This window comes from Chroicocephalus ridibundus, chromosome 1 (assembly GCF_963924245.1).
Source record: "Chroicocephalus ridibundus chromosome 1, bChrRid1.1, whole genome shotgun sequence".
Lineage (NCBI taxonomy): Eukaryota > Metazoa > Chordata > Aves > Charadriiformes > Laridae > Chroicocephalus > Chroicocephalus ridibundus.
The window spans coordinates 154060729-154082452 of record NC_086284.1 but is presented as its reverse complement, the minus strand read 5'-3'; the positions used below and the strand labels follow the sequence as shown (position 1 = coordinate 154082452).

At 51.2% G+C, this 21724-nt stretch overlaps 1 protein-coding gene across 1 annotated transcript in view; it reads right to left on the bottom strand.

The window, feature by feature from the left end:
• Positions 1 to 9341: 9341 nt before the first annotated feature.
• Positions 9342 to 21724, bottom strand: part of LOC134507941 (sodium- and chloride-dependent GABA transporter 1-like) — a 28974-nt gene continuing 16591 nt past the window's right edge. The window contains exons 10-14 of the mRNA XM_063318935.1: positions 16190 to 16321; positions 15345 to 15447; positions 14827 to 14927; positions 13859 to 14026; positions 9342 to 11204 (exon numbers count right to left, since the gene is read on the bottom strand). Of these exons, the coding sequence (XP_063175005.1) occupies positions 11100 to 11204; positions 13859 to 14026; positions 14827 to 14927; positions 15345 to 15447; positions 16190 to 16321 (609 nt within the window). The 3' untranslated portion in view covers positions 9342 to 11099. The remainder of the gene's footprint in view (positions 11205 to 13858; positions 14027 to 14826; positions 14928 to 15344; positions 15448 to 16189; positions 16322 to 21724) is intronic.

Here is a 21724-nt window from a genome sequence, read left to right as displayed (position 1 = left end):
CTCCCGCTGCTGCCTGCAACAGGGGAACTGCTTCCCCTTCCCTCCCCTCGCCACAATTTTGAAATGAGCTATTCGTTGCATCCCATAAAAAAAACTTGGAGCAAAGCATTTGGGGCAGCACAGGAGGAGGAGGAGGACAACATGTTCCCTGTAGGAGAACACAAATCCATATATTCTGAGCAGACATCTCTGTGCTGGCTCTGGCTAAGCCCAAAAAAGCTAAGCCCAGTGCAGGCCACGCCAACATGAGGACGTAGCGGGGGGGCTGCCAGACGGCCTCTGACGGCAGTGAGCTGGATGCTGGCTCTGCTGGGACACTATGAGCAGGGCTTTTTCCCCGCCAGGACAAGAAGCCCTGGCAGAAATAGGAGCAACCTGGGACAGGTGATGTTACTACCAGTGTAATTATACAAGTAAAAGGCAAGAAAAGCCACCAAAACTTTCTTCAGCTTCCCAGGCAGAGGGAAATAAAGGTAGAGGAAAACAAAACAGCAAGCTGTGCTGCAGCCCTGCCGTGCAGGGAGCCCAGACCCAGGCTAACCCTCTTGCTGGTTAGGTGCTAGGTGCTAATGGTATCAATTCCCCAGGACACTTGGCTTTGAAAAGTCTTTAGGAAATCCAAATGCAGAGAAAGCCTGCTAAAAACAGGGAAAATGTCCCTGAAGTGAGCCTGGCCCTACCAGGGCCTGGTGCCCGGTGCTGGTGTCTCCACTGAGGCATTGCCAAAAAGTGGCTGGTGCCCAAAGCCTCCTCCCGTTTCCCCAGTCTTCGCTCTTGTGCAAAGGGAAGCTTTCCCATTGCTCCTGGAGCAGGCCCAGAAGGTTTTGGGCCCTTGTACATCCCCTTCAGGGCCCGGGAGTCAGCAACAGTGTGTGGGGGGGGAAATCCCAGCTTGAGCTTTCTGAAAGTGAGCTTTCAGCCCCATTTACTGGCTGGCCGATCCCTGACACCTTAGCTCTCCTTCGTCTTCCCTGTCACAGCCTGTCACCCTCCGCCTACAGCGGGAATTACCTTCTTTGCACCCAGTGGGCCACAGCAAAGCCGCACAGCCGATGGCAGCGTGAGCCAGAGCACGGGTCGGTTCCTGTGAGACGGATTTCAGCCGCTATGAGCGGGCAGCATGCTGGTTTCAGCGCTTACATCGGCTTTCTGCACACTTAGGATATGCCTCGTAGGACCCAGCATTTGACACAGCCCTTCTCACCTCCCTGTGGGGACTGGTTCTCCATCACATCTTTTTGTAGAGAGGGAAGAGCGTTGTGCAGTAAGGGCCACATGAGCCCAGGTAGAATTATCTTCCCTTTCTAAAGGGAAAGAAAAAAACCCATCCCCTGGGATCTGACCTCGGCCTTCAGCCTCAGCTCACATCTTCTGGCATCCCCAGTGAAAAGGACAACCCATCCAGCAGCTCAGGACAAGCAGCCAGGAAAGAAATGTGCAAGGGAAAAGCAGGAGCCCTTATTAAATAGCTTGTTCAAAGATAAACCCCCGGCCATCTGTCGACTTGCCCTAGAAGAGGCATTGCTATAATAATTAGCAGAGGGAAAGGCAGCAGAGATGCCAGGGGAAAAAAAAAACCCAGCAGTTTTCTAACACTTCACACGGGTCTGCCATGAATACAGTGGGAGGAAGGAGCAGAGGGAAAAAGTGCAAAGGAAGAAAGATCACGCTGCCTTGCCGGGGCAGATGCTGCCAGCGGTGAGGGGCAAAAGCTTCCCCGGGGCCACAGGACACTTTCGGCTTGTGCAGTTTGTCACTCAGCATCCCAGGAGCAGATGCTGCCGCAAGGGACCAGCAGCATCCACTCTCTCTCAGATCCCGGGGTTCTGCCCTGAAGAGAGGTCTCCTCAGCTCGGGGGTGTCCTGGGGATTGTGGTGCTACTGGGGATGGGGGATCCCCAGGGGGGGCTGGATGCATGTGGCACCCCACAGGGCAGTGGCTGGGACGCTGTCAGGGGGACCGGGCTGCGGCACATCTCTCACCATGGCTGTGCTGCCCACCCAGCACGCTCCCATTTAAATGGTGGTGGCTAACGCAGTGGCTAATAATGCCTTCCACTCCCAAAGAAATAGACCCTTCTTTCTTTCTTTTCAAAGCTCAAAGCATCCAGAAACCCCTGAAAAATCCATTGGCAGCACCTGCCCACCACTCAGACATGCTCCGCAGTGCCAAGGCAGATGCCCAGCCACGGGACGCCCCCTGGGCTGCAGAGCCCCTCGCTCTCCCCTACACCCTTCTCCTTGCCCAAGCATCACCCGGTGCAGCCCCTTCCAGATCCCAGTGGGCACCACTGAGCTTCAGCTACCCAAGCACCTGCGGCGGCTGGGGCTGTGACAGCTGCTCTGTCACCCGGCTCCCCTAGGAGCATCACACTGAAGTTCCCCTCACAGAGCCGAAAAGCCGCTTTAAAATAAGGCTCTTGGATTATAATTCCTAATCCCCTCATTTGCTGTAAGCGCAGAGGGGGGACAGAGATGCCGGCTCTCTTTCTCTCCTTCCTGCAGGACAAAACGTGCTTCTAAAGCACATCGACGGATCCCTGCCATGGGGCTGGGCTAGCACCGACCTGGAGCGGCCGCTCGGCTGGAACGTCATGGCACTGTCGGGAGGGGCAGAGGGGGATGTTGTCCTCTTCCCACCAAGAGTGCTTGTCCCTCTCTGTCTCTTGTCCTTGTCCCCACAGAGGAGTTATTTTTAAAGAGGCATCCACTGGCGTCCACCAGCATGTGCCAGAGAGGGATGCACAAGCAGGCGTGGAGGGCTTAGCCATGCTGACAAGGGCAAGCTGTGGCCGAAAGCACACGAGCTCTTTGGGGATGGGCAGGTGGCCAGCACTGCAGGCATGCTGAGGCCTGGGTGTCCCCGTGTCCTGCCCCTCATCCCCCAGGGCCGGCGCAGGGGCTGATGGACCTCCAAGACTGTGTATGCAGCTTTGGAGCCATTGAGCAGATGGGAGGCACCGCTCTTCAGGCTGATGGCAAGGGCTGAGTTTACACTGAAGAACCCCATATCTGGACAAATATGGGGCAGGTTTTTGTCTGAAGCTGGGTCAGCAGCATCAGCACGAAACTCGTGGGTGCTTTTCTTTAGAGGGTCATGGCGGGGGTGTTTGTGTTTTCCCAAACAGCACAATGAAGTGCGAACGGGCCAAAAGCCTTCTCTGAGCCACTCACCCTTCAAAGGGAGAAAAACATCCAGCCAGGCAGCCGTGCCCTGCTGTCCTGGTTTCAGCCTGGACAGAATTAATTTTCTTCCTAGTGGTTGATGTGTTTTGGATATATATGAGAATAATGCTGATAACACATACTGGTTTAGTTGCTGTTAAGTGATGATAACATTAGTCAAGGACTTTTTCCCACAGAAGCTGAGAGGGAGCATAGATAGGACAAGCTGGCCAAAGGAATATTCCATACCATAGATGTGTATAAATGTATGTTATTTATATTGTTATGTCTATTAGTGTATAAATGGGGGTTGGCCGGGAATCTGTGATCACTGCTCAGGACGGGCTGGGAAACTGATCATTGGGTGGTGAGAGCAACTTGTGTTGTATCACTTTATTTTGTATATTCTTTTACTATTGTTATTATTATCCTCTTCCATTACTTCCATTACTGTTCTATTAAACTGTCTTTATCTCAACCCATGAGTTTTTTGGGTTTTTTTTTCCCCTTTCTTTTCTCCCTCTTCTCCCTACACTACTCGGGGAGGGGCGTGAAAGGCGTCAGTGAGCAGCTGTGTGGTCCTAGTTGCTGGCTGGAATTAAACCATGACACCTGCTCTGCTGGCGGATGCAATGTCCAGGCAGGAATGTCCCCCAGGTAGGTTACTTGCCCTGTGGTGTGGCTATGGAGCCCTCTGAGGCCAGCCCCTCCCTGCTATCATTACACCAGTGACTCAGACACCTTCTGCTGAATTGGGTTTTCTCATCCGGAAGCACAAACACCTGGACTCCCCCACAGGTCCCTGGAGAAAGCTGCTGTGGAACAGGAATACGGCCAGGATGAACCCCTCCATGGCTGCTGTGCACAAGCCTACAGCCATGGGGGTGAGGGCTACTCGTCCCCATGGGCCGTGGTAGGGACATGTGCTCCCCTGTGAGTGGCTGTGGCTTTGCCCCCGTGGCCAGGCTGCAGCGAGCCGAGGGGCCAGGGCTGCTCCCCAGGGCCCCAGCCATGGCCGGTGCTGTTTTCTTGGCAGCGCAGCAGCATCATGCCGGGCTGTCGGGAGGCATCTCCATCAGCGTCACGGCTGTCAGGTATCGGCGGGGAGAGCACTAACCTCTCCTGAGCGTCTCCAGACATGGACACTTCCTGGCTGACAGCATTGCAGGGTTGATGGACGGCTGCTTGGCAGGAGCCCCACGCTGCCCTCAGCAGTGCTGCTTCAGCCAGCGCTGTGGTGGGGACACCAGGATGTCAACCCTGTCCCCTGACACTCACTCGGGTGTCTGCCCTGGGGCCACCACCTGGGGCTTCCCCATGGGCATGGCTGTGGGGCTCAAAACATTTTATCCAGCTGTTAACAGCTGCACATGGGTCCCAGCCCCTTGGGATGTGCCAGGGCAAGCACTAGAGACAGGGAAAATGCCACATGGCCCTGCAGGCAGCCCTCCTGATGCACACCACTGGGGTATGGGAGGGGACATGAGAGGACCTATGCTGGAGAGAGCACCTGATGCCCTGGAGGGAGAGACACCAGCCCCGGGGGTTGCTCCTGATGGGGTGAACAAACCCTGAGGGCCAGGGTGGCAAAACCACTGCCCCTGTGCAGCTCTGAGCATGTCCAACACCTGCCTGGACCTCTGACCACAAGCACCACTTTAACATACTATTAAAGAAGCAGAAAGTGGAGGAAAGCTGTTAAAACATAGAATCGTAGAACCATAGAATCATAGAATGTGTTGGGTTGGAAGGGACCTTTAAAGGTCATCTAGTCCAACCCCCCTACAGTAAGGAGGGACATCTTCTACTAGATCAAGTTGCTCAGAACCTCATCAAGCCTGGCCTTGAACGTCTCCAGGGATGGGGCCGCCACCACCTCTCTGGGCAACCTGTGCCAGCGCCTCACCACCCTCATTGTAAAGAACTTCTTCCTAATGTCTAATCTAAACCTACCCTGCTCTAGTTCAAAACCATTGCCCCTCATCCTATTGCTACACGCCCTTGCAAACAGCCCCTCCACAGCTTTCCTGTAGGCCCCCTTCGGGTACTGGAAGGCCACTATAAGGTCTCCCCAGAGCCTTGTCTTCTCCAGGCTGAACAACCCCAACTCTCTCAGCCTGTCCTCATAGGAGAGATGCTCCTGCCCTCTGACAACTTTTGTGGCCCTCCTCTGGACCTGCTCCAACAGGTCCATGTCCTTCTTGTGCTGAGGGCTCCAGAGCTGGACATAGTACTGGACACATGGGGTGTACAGCGCTGTGGCTTTTGCTTTCACGGCATCCTCGTACTCCTCCTTTGAGGCAACGGAGTCTGTCAGCAGGGTAGAGGACAGCATCTGACACCCCCCGTTAGATGCCAATGAAACAGCACTGGTTGCCCGCACCAGGCAGAAGGGCTGCTAACGGAGGTGGTGGGAGTCTCCTGGGAAAGAGGAAGCACGGACCCTGCACAGGAGTGGCTGGGTGAGCAGGGAGGGGGTGGCACCCCAGACTCTGAAGATCCTACCCCACTGCTTGCTGCCAGCCTGCCCACTGTGGCCATTCCCTGGCCCAGCAACCGGCAGTGCAGGAGATTTGGGGCTGACCATTCACTGGCACCAAGCAGGGCTGAGGAGAGAAAAGCTGGCATGGGCAGGCAAGCCTCTTGCTAGAGAAGGTGAGACAGGAGAGCGAGAGGATGGAGCTGCTGCTGTGGACAAGATGGTGGAGGGGAGATGGTAGCCAGCCCCCACAGGAGCCCTCCCATCTTTCAGCCCTCCCTTGACATCGCTTCTCTTGCCTTTCCAAGGGATTTGAAGCAGTGCAATGATAAGCATGGTCCTTGCACTCATTTTTAAGACCTAGTTCCCACGTGTCATCAGTAGATTTCAGAGCTTCCAAGCTTTTTCGTCCTACCCCTGAGCTGCTCAGGTAGACTCTGATCAATACCTGGAGCTGTACACAGGCGGGATCAGACATCGGGAGAGGACAAACATGCTGTATGGACACACCACCTGGCCTCCAGTGCCAGTATTGTCATCCAGCGCTGAGCGCCATGATCCATGCTCTCAGCTCCTGAGGAAAGCAGGCAGTGCGCTTGGTGCAAGCTCTGTCGCCATGAGTGACCTGGTAGCCCGTGGGGCCACTGCCCTCAATACAAGCAAAACCACAGCGGCTGTGCCCCTTAGTGGCATAGACCCCCCTCCCCATTTGTCCATCACCACCAAATGCAACCAGGGTCCCAGAGAGAATTCCCCCCGGGACAGGAGAGGGATAAGGACAAGTTGCTCATCCAGAAGGACGCTGGCTTTGAGGGTACCCTCCGACGCACAGCACAACTGCACCCAACACGTCGTTTAATAGAGGTGTGGAGAGACTACAAGCAACGCGGCGGTCGGCTAGCCGAAGCCTTACAGCGCCACACGGCATCGGTATCCTGTTGTGGACGTTCCACACGTGTTTTACAACCAGCTGCCAGCTGTTGGAGAACATCTGGGAGAATGGCAGCAGGAAGAGCTCCCCTCTCCAGGGGGAGAAGATTGCACCCACATCTCCAGGGTGAGCGGCTCTTGAGCAGCAGCAAAGCAATCCTGCCTTTCCCATCGCCCCCCATCATCCCCCGCTGCTGCAGTGAGGGTGGGGGCAATGGCATTTATTTTATTTTTCACAGCCCTCCGGGAAAAGAGGATTTTGGAGGGATTTGAGTACAGCTCCCTAAATAGCTCCTTAGAATTAAGAGGTTTCACGGGGGCTTATTTTGAGCAGCTGCCCCCGTGGTGGGAGGAAGAGGCCAGCGGGTGCTGGGGGGAGGCAAGGGGGCAGAGAAAAGGCAGGAGCGAGGTAGGTGAGCACAGAGGAATGGGATCCCCTTCTGAACCACAGCATGGGGGAGAGGGGAGCATCCCACCCACTGGCCACGCACGTGTCCTCTCTACTGGGTGGGCCAGAAGGAAAGAGGAGCAGAGCGGCGGTCAGCAGAGGTGATGCACCGTGGGAACGGCACGAAAGCGGTTCTTACAGAGGAATTGCTGGCACCGAGCATGGCACGTGCCTTTCAGCTGCTACCCGAGGCCTGACATCAAAAAGTCAACGCCCCAATACAGCTGCGTCGCTGGACCTGCCCATAGTGGCATTTCTGAGGCGTGAGATGAGCTCGAGGGGCCGATCCCACCCCTGCCTTCTCCCTAGGAGGAAACCTGCGTGCGATGGAGGTGGGAAGGCTCTTCTAGCACTGAGGATGGGATGAGTTTGAAATGCTGGAGTAGAGGATCAGTCAATCAGACAGAGCTCGAGTATGGGCAAATTCCTCCCTGCAAGGCTAGGAATGCCAGCCTTCACAGATCCAAGCATTCATGGTGGAAATAAAATAGTGCAAAAACAGGAAAGGCCACAAAACCTTTCAGAACAGGCACAGCTCAGCAGAGACTGGTGGAATATGGGTTGAAACGTCTCTTCTAGTAATACCCAGAGACAGCATTGCTTGGCACAGCACTTTCTGGTACAAAGAGGAAGAGAAGATAGCTGGAACTTCATTATAATTTTGATATTGGGATGGAAATTGGTTCTTAGGAACCAGATCCTGCGAAAAGCTGAGCTCCTCCATGGGGTCCTGAGCTCCTGAGCTCCAGCTTTCAGCAGGCAGAAGTGTTGAACACGCACACAGCAAGAGTTTGAGCCACAGGCACGCGGGAATAAGTAATAAGGCCGGAGGGAGAACGCATGAGAGAAGCAGGGAAGTGAGGCTGGCAATAGTAGAGAGAGCTAGAAATGAGGAAAGAACATAAAGGAGAAAATAAAGGAGGGAGAGCTGTAAACTGACAGTAGTAGAAGCAAAAAAGTAGGAAGAAGCAAGCTGAGGCAGATAATTTCCACTGGACGGGTGACAGTGGGGAAGAAGTGAGGCAAGAGAATGAAAGGGAGCAGGGCAGGAGGGAGAACAAAGGAGAAGGTCACAGACAGAAAACTAACCAAGTGTTTAAATATCATCAAACACTGTTATTATGAGCAGCCCGTATGTGGGGTAGCCCCTGCTGCTACACCTGGAGTGCACCTGCCACACACAAGGCCACGAGTCAGAGAGAATCTGGGACTAAAATCCCAGCAAAAAGGAAGTGTAGATTTAGGGATTTCCTCAGGAACCAGGAAAGGGACTTTGTTGTCTGGACCCTTCCTTCTCCATTCCCCTGGAGGAACAACCTGGACAGTACAACCTTTTGAAAAGGCTCTCCCAGCAACGAAGCTCTTTGGCCAAGAGTTTCAAAAATAACTGTTGACACTGATTTGTTCTACCTCAGACCTGAGCTGCCCCAATGAAGTTGGAAAAATTGGGGTCTTCCATGGTTTTAAGGCCTCACTCAAGAATTGACTCCTTTGCCCATCACCCACCTGTGCAACTCTCAGTCTGTATTTAAGGGCGGTGAGGGGGGATACGTTATCTGGATGTACAGGCAAAAGTAGGTTTCTAGTAAAGGTCATTACTGAAAAAATCAGAGGTTAACATCTGTTTTCAACACAGATGTCCCTCTCAAAGGATATACATGTATATAAAGAGTGGTTTCCTTTATCCCTCAGTTTATAAAAATAGGTGAAATGGAACAGAAAATTTCAGCTATGCTAGTGCTGGCAATTACGGGACAAGGAAAAATGACACATCTGTGACTAGATGAGATTAATTGTGATGAACTATGATTGCAGCTTTCGGTGCTTGGCTTTCGGCATTACAACCAATCAAGCCTGTAAATTCAGCATTTCCTCATGTCTATTTAACAGCTATGATTTTTTTGAGGCAAACACTCTAATGATTAGATGCGGGACAGGGCGTGATCGTGGCTCGTGGTGTTGGGGACTTACAAACATGCACTCAAGGCCTGGCAGCCATGACCCCTAAGAGCTGGGACACAGGATGTGCCACGTGTACAAACACAAATTGGTTACACATCTAAAGCAACTTTAATTGAGATACATTGGTGAGTTGGCAGGGCACCCAACCCCAAAGGTTCTTCAGCCTTAACCACACAACTTCTTTCCTCTTTACATTGCTGATCCTCAGGCTGGAAGGCCAGCAGAAGAGCAGGTTGGCCCCGTGCACTGGCTGGTCCCAGGGACAGGCAGTACGGGGCCAACCTGCGTCATTTTGAGACATTCAAAACCTGCCTGGACGTGATCCTGTGAAATCTGCTCTAGGTGAACCTGCTTTGGCAGAGGGGTTGGACTAGATGATCTTCAGAGGTCCCTTCCAATCCCTACCATTCTGTGATTCTGTGATTTTGCGGCTCCTGTGGGAGTGCGGGGCAATTGCTTGAAGGCTCATCACTCAGCTGGCACCTGGGGTGGGACCCCTGGGGGACTTCAGCATGTCACCTACAAGACCAGACCCTTTGGTAGGAAGTGTGACTGGGACATACCTTTTCTTGGACACTCCTGTGTGAATTTACTGATTCTGAGCTGAACCTGGAGGTGCGAGCAGATGTGGTGATGCTGTCAGGGTGTCACGGGAGGGGAAAGACTAATTGGCACTGAGCCACTCCATGTGTGCACACGTATGACGGGTGCTCATCAAATGCTCTGAGTACACAGGTGTCTCCTTGTGGGGTCACTGGGAGGCTGTCACAAACGGGAGCATCACTGTCACACCTGCACATGGTGCTATGATGAGCCACCTCCTTTCTCAAGGCTTTCTAGCCAAGAAATGTGCTGCTGCTTTAGGACTGCTCTGAGACACTTCCCAGCCTTCTCCGGCATCTTCTACAACAGCTCACGGCCGCCTGTGATGCGTGTGCTGCTGGGAGTCGCGATGTGCCGGCGCCAGCAGCTGGCTGTACAGGCACTTCCCAAGGGAAGTCAGCACTGGTTCACAGCGGTGGGCTTAAGCATGGTGTCTACGTCCTACCAGCTCCCTCAGGAGCTCCTGCTTTCCACCAGCTGGGATTTAGATGTTGCCACTTCCTGAAAAAGGTATAAGCTAAACCACCCGTGGGCACTATGCTGCATCTTACTGCTTCCCACCCAGGGAGGGTGTTTGGCAGGAACTACCCTGTTCCAGTTGGGGGGAGATTTGCACAGTGCTGGAAAGTCTCCCTGTCACATGGGAGACCTCTTGCCTCTGCACAAAGCCGACTGCAGCAGAGCACGGTCAGTATAGGAGACCAGGACAGCCTCCAGCAAAAACTCCAGCCTCCAGCAAAAAGCCCTCTTAAATGCATTTTAGGGTCAGGGAATGGCTACTGCACACAGCTGGTGAGGGCAGGACGCTCCAGAAGAAAAAGGCTGCCTACTCTGCTAGGCTCTACCTCACTGTGGCAGCCCCGATGGATGTGGTGATAATGGCTGGAGATTGCGCAGGGCTGAAACATGGCACCCGTGAGCAGCACTCACTGTCCTGAAGCCCTTTTCTAGTTTTGGGGTGATGTCCTACAGCTACCAGCATGCTGGACTCCTCACTGGAATCCCTTGTTCTGCCACATCCCCTCCAGTTATACATTTGCTGGTGTTGGATTATGCAAGATCAGTCAACAACAATCTGGGATTGAACCTGGTGCCAGCTGGCTCTCCGGGGTGACAGCACAGCTGTGTGCTATGGGATGCTCTGCAGAGGTTCACATGGCAAGGCAAGAAGAAGAACAGAGAAGTGGTCAGCCATCAGTCTAAGCTCTCTAGAAACATCACCTCTTGTCAGGAGAAGGAAGACCTGGGCACTGGCCGCTCCTGCCTGAGAGCCTGGACCAGGATGTTGCAGGATGAAGACGGTCACCACACAACCCCCTGGCGGCAGCTCGTGCAGGGCCTTGGTAAGCCAGGACGGGAGGAAGAGATGCGAGAGTGTTCCTCCGCCAGGTCCTCTTTTCGACAAGCAAAAGCCACCACGGAGCCGGGGACAGCGAGCTGTGCCGGAGGAGCTCGAGGGACAATATGGCACGAGCAGCTACAGGGCAGGGTGAGGAGGTCCGAGCTCTCCTCCTAGACGGGGGCATCCAAGACCCTCCCGTTCAAGGACGTCTTCAGCTGGAGGCCATTGTTCTGAGCGTGCACCTCTGGCTTGGGTTGTGTCATCTGCTGCAAACGCTGCCCAGGAATGAAGGGAGAGAGAGCGTCAGCCGGGGGACCAGGGGAAACAGTGGTGGGACAGCTGGGGCATGGCAGTGTCTGAGGGTTGTGATCGCTCACCCCAAGCCTCAGAGGTGGCCCTAGTTATAGGGAAGGGGACAGTGTGTGTGGCAGGAGTTACTCCTCCATCAGGGTTCAGCAATCCACCGCCTGCCTCTGCCAGTTACCTCTGCTTTGGTGCTGCACTCAGCACAGCAGCTCCTCCTTTTATCTGAAATACCCTTAGAACACAGGCAAACCGTTACCAGGCAATAGCAGCTGCAAGTAGGACTGAGACCTGCAATGTCACAGGCTTCAGGGCAGACCCGTTTTCCCAGTTTCCGTAATTTTTCAACTGGGATAGACTACAAAGCATCGCTAACTAGCTACAGCAGGCTGAGAAGGCTGCGGTCTGTGCCGCTGATGCAGATGAGACCGGTCTGCCTGCACAAACCTCTGCACCAGCAGCAGTTCCTGTCACCTTGAGCTGATCAAATGAAAATTGCAGAGCCAAGTAAAGTGAAAGAAGAACCCAGGGAAATATGGCGGGGCAAGTCATTACTGGAGGCGTGGGGACCGAGCATCAGGAGTGATGAAGAAGAATGAATCACTTTTCCCTGTCAGGGAGGGACTAATGCCGCAAGTTGCAGAAGAGAAGGCAGAGGAGGATCGAGCCTGACCTGAATAGACATCACTAAGTCAGGAAGAAGCTCTTCCCAGCAAAGGGAAACAAGCTCCTGCTCTCCAATACCGCTGAAGTGGCTGTTGCTGGGTGAAGTCCCTGAAATGTTCACTGAGCTGTTTCTGCCATTCATGGTCTGTCTTTTTTTTTTTTTTCCTCCCCTCACATTCATGCTCAGTAGGATCAAAATGACTTGTAATCTTTCCTGTCTGTCAAAACCACTTTATTCAGCGTTGGCATCTAATTTCCCTCCAGCTCCAGCTCTATTACAAACTAATCCAGGATCTGTGCATATAAAAGGCCAAAAATTCTCTCTGTCTCTCTGGTACTGACACACGCACACACACAGAGAAGCCTACTTTCTTCCTGCTGCCATCTGCTGCTCACTCCTGGGTCTGTGAACAGTGGGGAGGAGGTCTGGGTCTCCTGACATGTGTGGGTGCTGTTAGAGGGAGAGCGGGACAGAGAGGGCGCACACCAGCTGCTGACTGGTACTGCTGGTTTGCAGGAGGTGCTGAGGGCATGGGGGGAAACACGCTCATGAGCTGCCCCTGGAAGCCAGGACATGCTCTCACAACCCCTACTGGAAACAGGATTGAGCCCAAGCAAAGGGTTGAAGCCATATCTGTATTTGCGGTCTTCCCTTTTCCCTCTTTTCCAGCTCATATTATGAGGGGATAAGAAGCCCTCGAAACAGCTGAGAAAGGACGTACTATTGGAATTGCCTCTGGCCTTCAACACAAAATGGCAAGAACCTAATCTTGGCGTCAGATGAGAGACCAGAAACTGAAAGCAGATCTGAGACACCAAACCCGCCCTGTTCCCCCTCCAGAGCCCATCCAAATGGAGAGCAGGGAGGACGGAAAGTCAACGCCACCTGCAACTTGACCTCAGAGGCTGAGACCCTGAAGCTGACCTCAGTCCAGCAATTCCAGCCAAAACCTTTCTGAATTAAACCTTATTCAAAATACAGCATCCACGAAGCAAACTCATGGGATTTAGATGGCGTCTGGCGGCTGTTGCAGCTGAGCTGGGAAAGCCGTATATCTGCACCCCAGCGGTGACTTCTTACACCTGTAGCTCGCAGCAGACAGCATCGAGCCAGGGACTTTGTGCACAGTGCTCTCAAGACTGAATGTCAACACTGTAAATAAAATCTTAACAGTAATTACTAGGTATGACATACAGAGACTCATGATTCACTGCTACATAAAACCCTGCTCAAATTATTTTTAAAAATGTTTTCAACAAGATCAGAGTTGTTGGTGTTACGGGTCCTCAATAAAAGTCTACATTGCTTCTTAACCCCTTGTTCACTGAGTGCCCTTTACAAAGCACATGACAAACTACTGCTGTGCACATTTGTCACTAGCAGGTCCTAGCCCTGAGATATTTCAAGCTTCACGCTTGGAGGACACTGATCTCTCTGCTGAGACGTGTCAAGTAACCACACTCATAGCCAGGGACTTCTGGGAACTGGGATTTCTCTGGGTTAAGAAACCTCAAAGATTTCTTCCCAGTCTCTTCCAGGGCTCCAGTCGCCTGCACCAAAGAGATATCCAGGCAAAGAGGGCTCCATTTTTGTGATGGTGACAACATAAAGCTCAATGAGGGACAACAGACTGACCTAAGGGGAAACTACCTGGAGGTCTACCCAGTTGGCCAGATGCAGCCAGTCACGTGCTGCTCAGCAGTACTCCCAGCCATTTAGACATGTTAGTGCCTAGTTGTGCCTGTAAGTCCTCTCCAGTGAGCCTATGTCGCCAGAGACCATCCTGTGTGCTGGGGCTGATTTGAGACCTCCTGCAGGGAGCAGAGCTCCTGCGGCACCGACCTGAAGCATTCTGACAACTTTGTCAGAGCAGAGTCTGCTTGGTTCTTCTTAGGCTTCTTTCAGTGGGGGGCTTACTCTACGCAGACAGCATAAGAGGAGTGGTGAAGACGTTCATACCTGCCGGAGAGTCCCCGTTGAGGTGAAGAAACAGTACAGCATGTATCCTGGAATCAGTACCATGGAGGACAGAGCCATAAGCCAACCGATGCCTTGTCCCCACGCAGGATAGACATATTTTCCCAGTGTCAGGGGGGTCATTTCTACCACGCTGAAGAAGAACACGCCCTGGGAAAAGAGCACCAGCCATCGCAGGTGAAGGCAAGCAAAATCAGCGTCCATCCATCCATTCTTTCCTTCACTATGCTCTTAGCTCCCAAGAGTCTTACAGCAACCTAACAGCTCCTTAAACTAGTCTAGATGCTCTCTGCCCACCAGCTGGTAATTTTATATCATTTCTCCCCCAATGATCCTATGTAAAAAGCTAGAACTGGAATACCCCTGATTTCCTTCTTCACCAGACTATTTGGACAATCAGTGCCCCCACACCAGCTCCTAGGCAAGTTAACAGCATCGTCACACACGGTCTCAGGAGTCTTCATCTTCCTATCATTGGCCTTTTCACGCCATTCTCACGCCATTTCACATTCCACTACTGGAAGTGCAGGAACCAGCAAAACCTAAATTGCTCTGCAGTCAGCTCTACTACATTTGCTGATGTCTTTTGCTCTGACAAGCCTATCAGGGGCTGAGGCTGGAACTGGAGTAGCTGAGAGTCTTCACCAGAACCAATAATACCTTTTTAAAACAGTAAATTATTTGCTTATCTTTTGGCATCTCAGGAAGCAGAGTGAAGAACTGATGGCATAATTTCAATTAAAACAATCATCTAGAGCTTTTCTTATGGGTGGTTTGCAGCAGGCTGAGTGACAGAGGCTCCTGCATTACTCTACCCATCTCAGGTCTGCCTAGAACCACCTTGTACCAGACCTATACTGGGTTGAGAACACAGTGTTTCCCCTACAGCCCATCCAAAGTAAGAGGTCCTTCTGAATCCACTCCTGTACATAAGAAGCCTCTGTTCTTACCAGGCAGACAAGAGGAGTGAAGAAGGCCCAGCAGATCTTCCACCAGATGCAAGGTTTGTAGCCAATCATTTCTTCAATGTTTCTGTAAAATCTGTTCACACCTACAAGAAGAAATGAGTGTTGAAAGAAACAATCCCATCTCAGCACCATAGTCATCACCTCTTCTCGTGACACAGCACGGGCCAGCCACAGCAAGAGGGTGATAATGGTGTCGCATGAGAAGCATTAACTGGAGGGGATGGGGTAAGTGACACAAAAATTTGTGCTAGCAGCTTCCATGTTCCTGGTGTCCTCTTGAAGGACCAGAGGGCAGGACCCTAGGCATCTGCCAGTTTGCGCAGAGGCCTTTGTGGTGTCCTGGAGAAGTGTGATGACAGCCTTCCACTCCTGATTTTCTGGAGTTATCAGCCAAAGCTATTTTCAGTTGCAAAGTTTTCATTGGCTTCACTGTGGGAAGCTTCTGAATTAACTCACTGTGCCCATGGAGAAAACAAAGGAGCACGGTCTTTTGTGCTTACCATAACACCAAGAAATCGAGATGGTCTCAAAGAAGACAAGAAAGAGAAGACACATGCCACTGGCTGAGTAGTAGTCAAACAGCTTGAAGACATAAATGCCACCCTGAGGAGACAAAACCAGGGTCAAGGAGTTTAGTTATAGATTATGGTTGACAATATCAGCTGGCTCCTTGGATTGCTATTAACTGTGTCTGCTGGCTTTAATGTTAATTTCCTTGGACAGTAGAGCCAGAGTTCCAATTCTTTCCACTGGAGTCTTGTTCCCAGTAGCAAAACTGATGTGCTCTTGCAGACAATTAGCCAGCCTGTTTAGGCATGGCCAAGGGTAACGAGAAAAGCAGAGATTCACTAAGATTTCTTACTTTTCTCTGTTTTAGATGGAGTCACTTAACTTAGTAAGCTCTGCCCCCCGCAAGGAGTTTTGCTGCCTTGCCTCCTCATGAACCTACAGTGTTCCACAAGTGGTCTCCAGACCACTCAGCCCTAACCTCCAGATATGTGAACCTTGGCTTCAGCCACAGAGGTTCAGGGCCCCAACAGACTGGTCTTCTTTATGTTACCTTAACCCTTTGCACCAAACGTTCCCTCTTCTTGGGCTCTGGTGGCTTGAACCCTTGTTGCAGAGAGCAAAAAAATGAGCCAGACTGACAACAGGATGGTGGTAAAAATTATGGAAGCATCCTAAGTCAGTTGAGATGTTGCAGTGATGAGCAAGCCCATTTATCCAGCATTAGGATGGCTCCCAGGTGTGCTGACACCTCTCCCTAAGCTTTTGGTGCTGCTGTGCTATGCCAAAGTGACTAGAGAGGTGCCATGAATGGAGCTACAAGCAAGGCTATCTGTACCTGGGTGATGTTGGAGAATCCAATGAGATAAGAGATGAAACAGACTACTGCGATGAAGACCTTCTTCCTGGCTCTCAGGAGATGAGGATACTCATCCATCAGCGCTGTAATGAACCCTTCCACAGTGCAGAACTATGGGAAAACATATACACCAAAGACATATATAAGTACCTTAGCCTGACATCATAACCTCCTACCTTTAACTCCAAAATTGGGAGCCTCATTGCATAACATGCTCTCTTCAGACAATAGAAAAGGAGGCACCTCTGCACAAAATTGGTCCAAAACACCTTCTGAAAAATGCCTCTCTCCCTCCTCCATGAATACAGAGGGAGCTAAAAGCACCAGGGTTAAATACCTAAAATCTTAGCCGAGATAAATCTCCGCTTTCTGCCTCCTGTGGAAAACCTCCTCTTCCTTCCCCCGAACTCTCTAGGCCCTCCCCACCACTGCCTTGCTCTTGCGTGCTACAAGGCTCTCTCTGTCCCAGCAATGCGTCTGTCTGCTGCTGGGACACGTGTAGGACCTTGCTTGCTCTTACCTTTCTCATGTGTGTTCCTCCCAGCATATTGCAGCAGCTCTTGTTCTGTTCAATGATGTAAAATACTCCTTAAGGAGCTGCATTACCCACTGCCCAGTCTTACATGCATGTACATAATAACAACATCTCCGACTACCCAGTCCTTCACTTTATTTCACGTTTTTTCCAGCACACTGCATTAAGTTCATGCAGTACATTAAAAGCCCATCCTCACAGCACATGGTCTTTCTAAAGCTGAAAATACCTGGCTGGCTTGAGCAGTGCTATACCCAGAACAGTGTATTAGTGCTGTCTGCACCATAACAAATAAAGAACCCCCCATGGGTGTTACCTTCAGATCAGCTTTCCTACTAGTTCTGCCCTATGGCATGAGGACAGTTGGACTGTATATATGCGAAGTGCATCCTTCCCTCCTATTTCTTGTTAAATTGTGAGATTCACTTTTATATTTCACTCGCAGAGACCACTGGTAACAGGGAGTTCTGGGAGAGCACATCATGCCTCTAGCAAAAATAACTGGGAAGTTTATGAGGGCAGCAAGCTCCTAGTTTCCCTGGTTGCCCTCAGTAAACGTACAAGCCACTGCAATGAAAATGAAAGAGTTTTCATTGCTCTTGGATGTCAGGGACGTCCCTGTCCCTGGGAGAGCGCTTTAGAAAGTGCTGGCATTTTCAGATTCAGCTTTGAATAGGGAGACAAGAATTAAAAAAACCCTAGAGTGGAGGTAGAGGTAGAGGTATGTAGACTAAAAAGAGCACCGGAGGGCTGGAAAGATGTATGGAAGAAAAACAGGGAGTGTGAGCCTTGCCTATAGCTAGGAGGGACAGTGGAAGAGCTTGGACACCGCTAGCTGCTGGGGTTGGCTTCCATGTGAGACAGAGAAAGGCAAAGGGTGATGTTTCTGCCCAGGCTTTTATATCTGCCCAGTGCAGTGTGGAAAGCTGGCATTCCCACAGCATCAAAGCTCAACTGCTTCAACTCGGATTTTTAATGAGCTAAGCTTTTTATGTTGGACACAAGTGCTATTAAAGTATCTTTTGCCATTTGGGCATGGGTTAAGCTGCCTTTATACTCATTGACAGCGAGCTCTTCACCCCATCCCACATGGCTTGTTGTCTGGAAGAGTCAGGACTGAGCTGGCACCACAGAGTGAAGAGCCGGCATGACAAAAAAAACACTGTCGAAAGCTATTCCTTCCATGTGGATGCATGGCCAGGTGCTGCCTGAGACATGGGCAGGGCCAGGAGGTTTAACACCAGGCAAGACAAAGAGGGAAAAGGGTTTGGAGGGGAGGCAGAAGTGGTCAGGGGCAGAGGGTGGATGTCAGGGGTGTCCAGTGGAGAAGAAATGAAGAAAAAGATGCTTCAGATAACGAAAGGGAGTAAAACCAACAGCCCTTTGGTGCAGAAAGAGGGATCAAAGTCAGGGAAAGCACAGAGAGAAAGACAGGGAAATGGGTGATGGGCACCAGGGCTACCAAGTGAGTTGAAATCTCTTTGCCTCACATCAAAATTAAGCTGGTGTGTAATGTGTAATGGATGAGGTGGGGAAACTAATGGCGGTACGCTGCTTTTTCTAGCCATAAACGAGGCGATGGCCTTTGTACCATTTACTGAAAACTGCCTCATGCCAACCTCAGGCCTCAGAGATGATGCAGATGGAGCAGGCTCACCTTCCCAGCCCTGGGGACGGTGGCTCCCTGGCTGGCCTGGTGTCCACATTTAACAGCTTACATACCCAACCTGAAATGCTCACACGAGATAAGTAGGCACCTGGGTGAAAGCGTGCTGCTTTCAGGAGCGATGGGGATCCGGGTCACTGTCATGCCTCCTGATCTCAGCCTTGCCCTGTGCACGCACTTCTGCGTGCAGGTGGACACAGACACGTGCGCACACACACACGTGCATACACTTAAGTCAGCTTTCCAAAAAGTTTCGGTTTTCTCACCTTCTCCAGCCATAATTTTTAGCACATATTCTGTTCTTCCTCATGCCTCGCCCCATGACACTGCTTCTCTCCTAAAGATTTTGTTTCCATTCACTTTTCTCCTTTGCTCTTTCTCCCCTTCAGGGGGTTAATTATTACACAAGCTCATGGGTCCGATAATCTGGGCTTGGTAGTCAGTATAGGTGGCTCTTTAGTGTGAAATGGAAATCTGTCTCCCACCCTCTCCTAGTGTCAGGGGCTTGCTATGTCCTCCTCAGCCAGGCAGAGCACCCTGAGCGGGACCCACAGGGCCACGGGGGGATCGACCACAGCCGCCAGATGTGCAGCAAAGGGCCAAGAGAGTGGGTCTCGCTGCTGGCAGCTGGAATTCCTCATGAATAACCTGTGAGAGGCGGCCTCACATGGGACAGACGCAGGCTTGCAGTCACAAGGCTTGCGAGCTCCCCTGGGGAGAAAATGACTGACCTGGAAACTGGTAGGTTAAAAGAAAGCATTAGCATATTATGCAAGAGGGTCTAGACGCAAGAGAGCTAAAACCCGGATGGATGGGAGGCAGAGTGAACATTAAGGCACACGAGCGGCGAGTGGGGCCACAGGAGGGAGGCGCGTGTCTATCAATATAGGTCATCCATCCCCTTCAAGTAGCTGCAGACGAGACGAGCACCCTGGCAGAAAGAGGCAGATGTAGCTGCGCTGCCTCTGCAGAAGACTCGCTGTCGAAGCTAATGGACATGGGTGGACCTACTCCCACCATCGTTGGGGCTGGTTGCTTGCAAATGCAGATCTCAGCCCTGCCTTCCTTCGCTGGCCGGGCTCCCCAGCATCTCCGCTCTGCTACAGCCCCGTGCCCGGCTGGTGACAAGGGGCAGCCCCAGCACAGCAGCCCTGGGGGCGCAGGGTGCAAGAAAAGCCCGATGGCCCAGCCATGAATGACCAAATGAAAAACAGCTGCTCACCATCTGCAAATACCACGAATGGTATTTAACTGGACACTTCAAAATGTAAATGTGATTGCAGCCGTTGTTGCAGCCTGTGTGATTTGTCTTATATGCATAAGCTGCCATGTTATTAATTATGTCTTTGATTGAATCAGAGCTCCAGCATGCAGACACAAAGCTTCTTCACATGTACTTATCTGTGCTTTTTTAAAAAGCTTGTTTTCCTTTTGATGCTTCGTTCCTGCCGCCTTCCTCCTCCTCCTCTGGGCAATGATAACCCCCCACAGACTGCCTGCCCTCCGAGACTAGCTGTCAGAAGGGACTTGGAGAATTTCAAATGGTTTTTTTTTTTTTTTTTTTTGAGAAGCAAATGCAGCAAATAAATTCCACACAGTGCTTAGCGGGCTTATTGTCATGTATCGAACTATTTACCAGTGCTGAGTGAATAATCCATGGAGAGTAATTTTTTTTTTTTTTTTCTGTAAATGTAGCTTCTTTTGGAACATTTAGTTGTTATTTGAAATTATTTGCCAAATAATGTCTGTGGTAACACAGACGTGAACTTTATGATGTGTTTATGGGAGTGTGCCATAATTGAAAACCAGATTTGGTTGATTAGATTTTCCTGGAAACCAGGTGTGACTTTTCAAGAACAGGCCTGAGTCTGACGACAAACTAAACTTGGGCTTATGAAGGCTACATGTAATCCAAGAGAGCATCCATTTTGCACTGGTGGTTTGCACTGCGAGGAAAGAGCACGCGGGCACAGAGAAGGATGTGACAGACCAAGCACGGGCTTTTGAAGGAGCCTTTGATTTTGACGCCCTCCAAAGGGAGGCACGCTGCAATTCACTGCTTCACTGGGTAGCTACTTTTATGAGGAATTATCACAAAAAAGCTATCACCGCTTGTAAAAACACAGAGACCGTGATTTCTTTTATTTTGTGAGGGTTCTGTGGGGGGCTTTTGCTACATCCAGCTGCTTCCCCCTCAAATATCTTGTAAGAATTATCTGATGGCAAAGCAGACAGGGTACCCAGGCGCCAGCCTTTCCCAAGGCACGGCTCCTTCCTTCTGCCAGGATCTACCTCCGCTCACCCATGTGGAATATGGACTATGAGGTGAAGTCTCTGTGCTCAAAGAGCAATTAAGGCTGGCTTTGCTATCTCTTGTGCAACCCAGGGGAGTGAATGCTTGTCTGGCTATCACAGGATACATAAATGACGGGGTAGTCTCGGGGAGCCAGGACAGCCCTGCTTTTCGTCAGCAGAGACAGTAAAATCAAGATAACAGAGACTTTGTGTAGTTCTTGGTTTCCTTGAGAAGCTACCATGCCCGATAATTGACCTTTGCCTCATAACCTGTGAAATGCATATTAAAGTTGACACCCCTGTATAGGCTAATGAGGATTTTAGAGATCATGCTAAACATATATGACTATAGCACTCATCTCTCCACCCAAATCATGCTACACGTCACCTAGGGGAGGGAAACCTCGTAATTTGGGGGATAAAAGGATGGAGAAAATGACTGTTAAATTGGGAGAGAAGAAACTCGATACCTGGTAGACCAGTGGATGGGCTGTGTTCTCTTCCTCCACCCCAGGCAGGGACGCCTTTCTGGGTAAGCGCTGCGCCTTTCACCCTCCGCTGAATGTTACCCTGGGTTGTTGTACTATCATTATTTTTGCTAGCAATACTAACCTTAATTAAGTAGCGCTATTGTAGTTAGTGAATTTATCAACGGCAATCTCGAATCTGCAACTGTCGGTCTCAATAAAAATAACTAATTTCGATTATTTGTGAATCTGATTCAGTGAAAGTCCTTTGGTGGGACTCTGACAGTAAATCAGTGGAAGTCCTGGGACTCTGACAGACAAATATCGCAACTACAGTCCTCTTAACGCGACAACCCACGAACCAGGCCAGGCTGCTTCAACTCTGCCTGGGGCCACTTTTGTTATCAAGAACAATGCCAAAACAACTGCATCACACTGCCATCCTCGCAGCCCTAATTCAAATGCCGCATCAGTGCTTTTCTCAGCACAAGCTGTGCATGCTGCGCCAGAGCACTGGGTCTGGCTGGAGACCGGTATCTGGTGCAGAGATG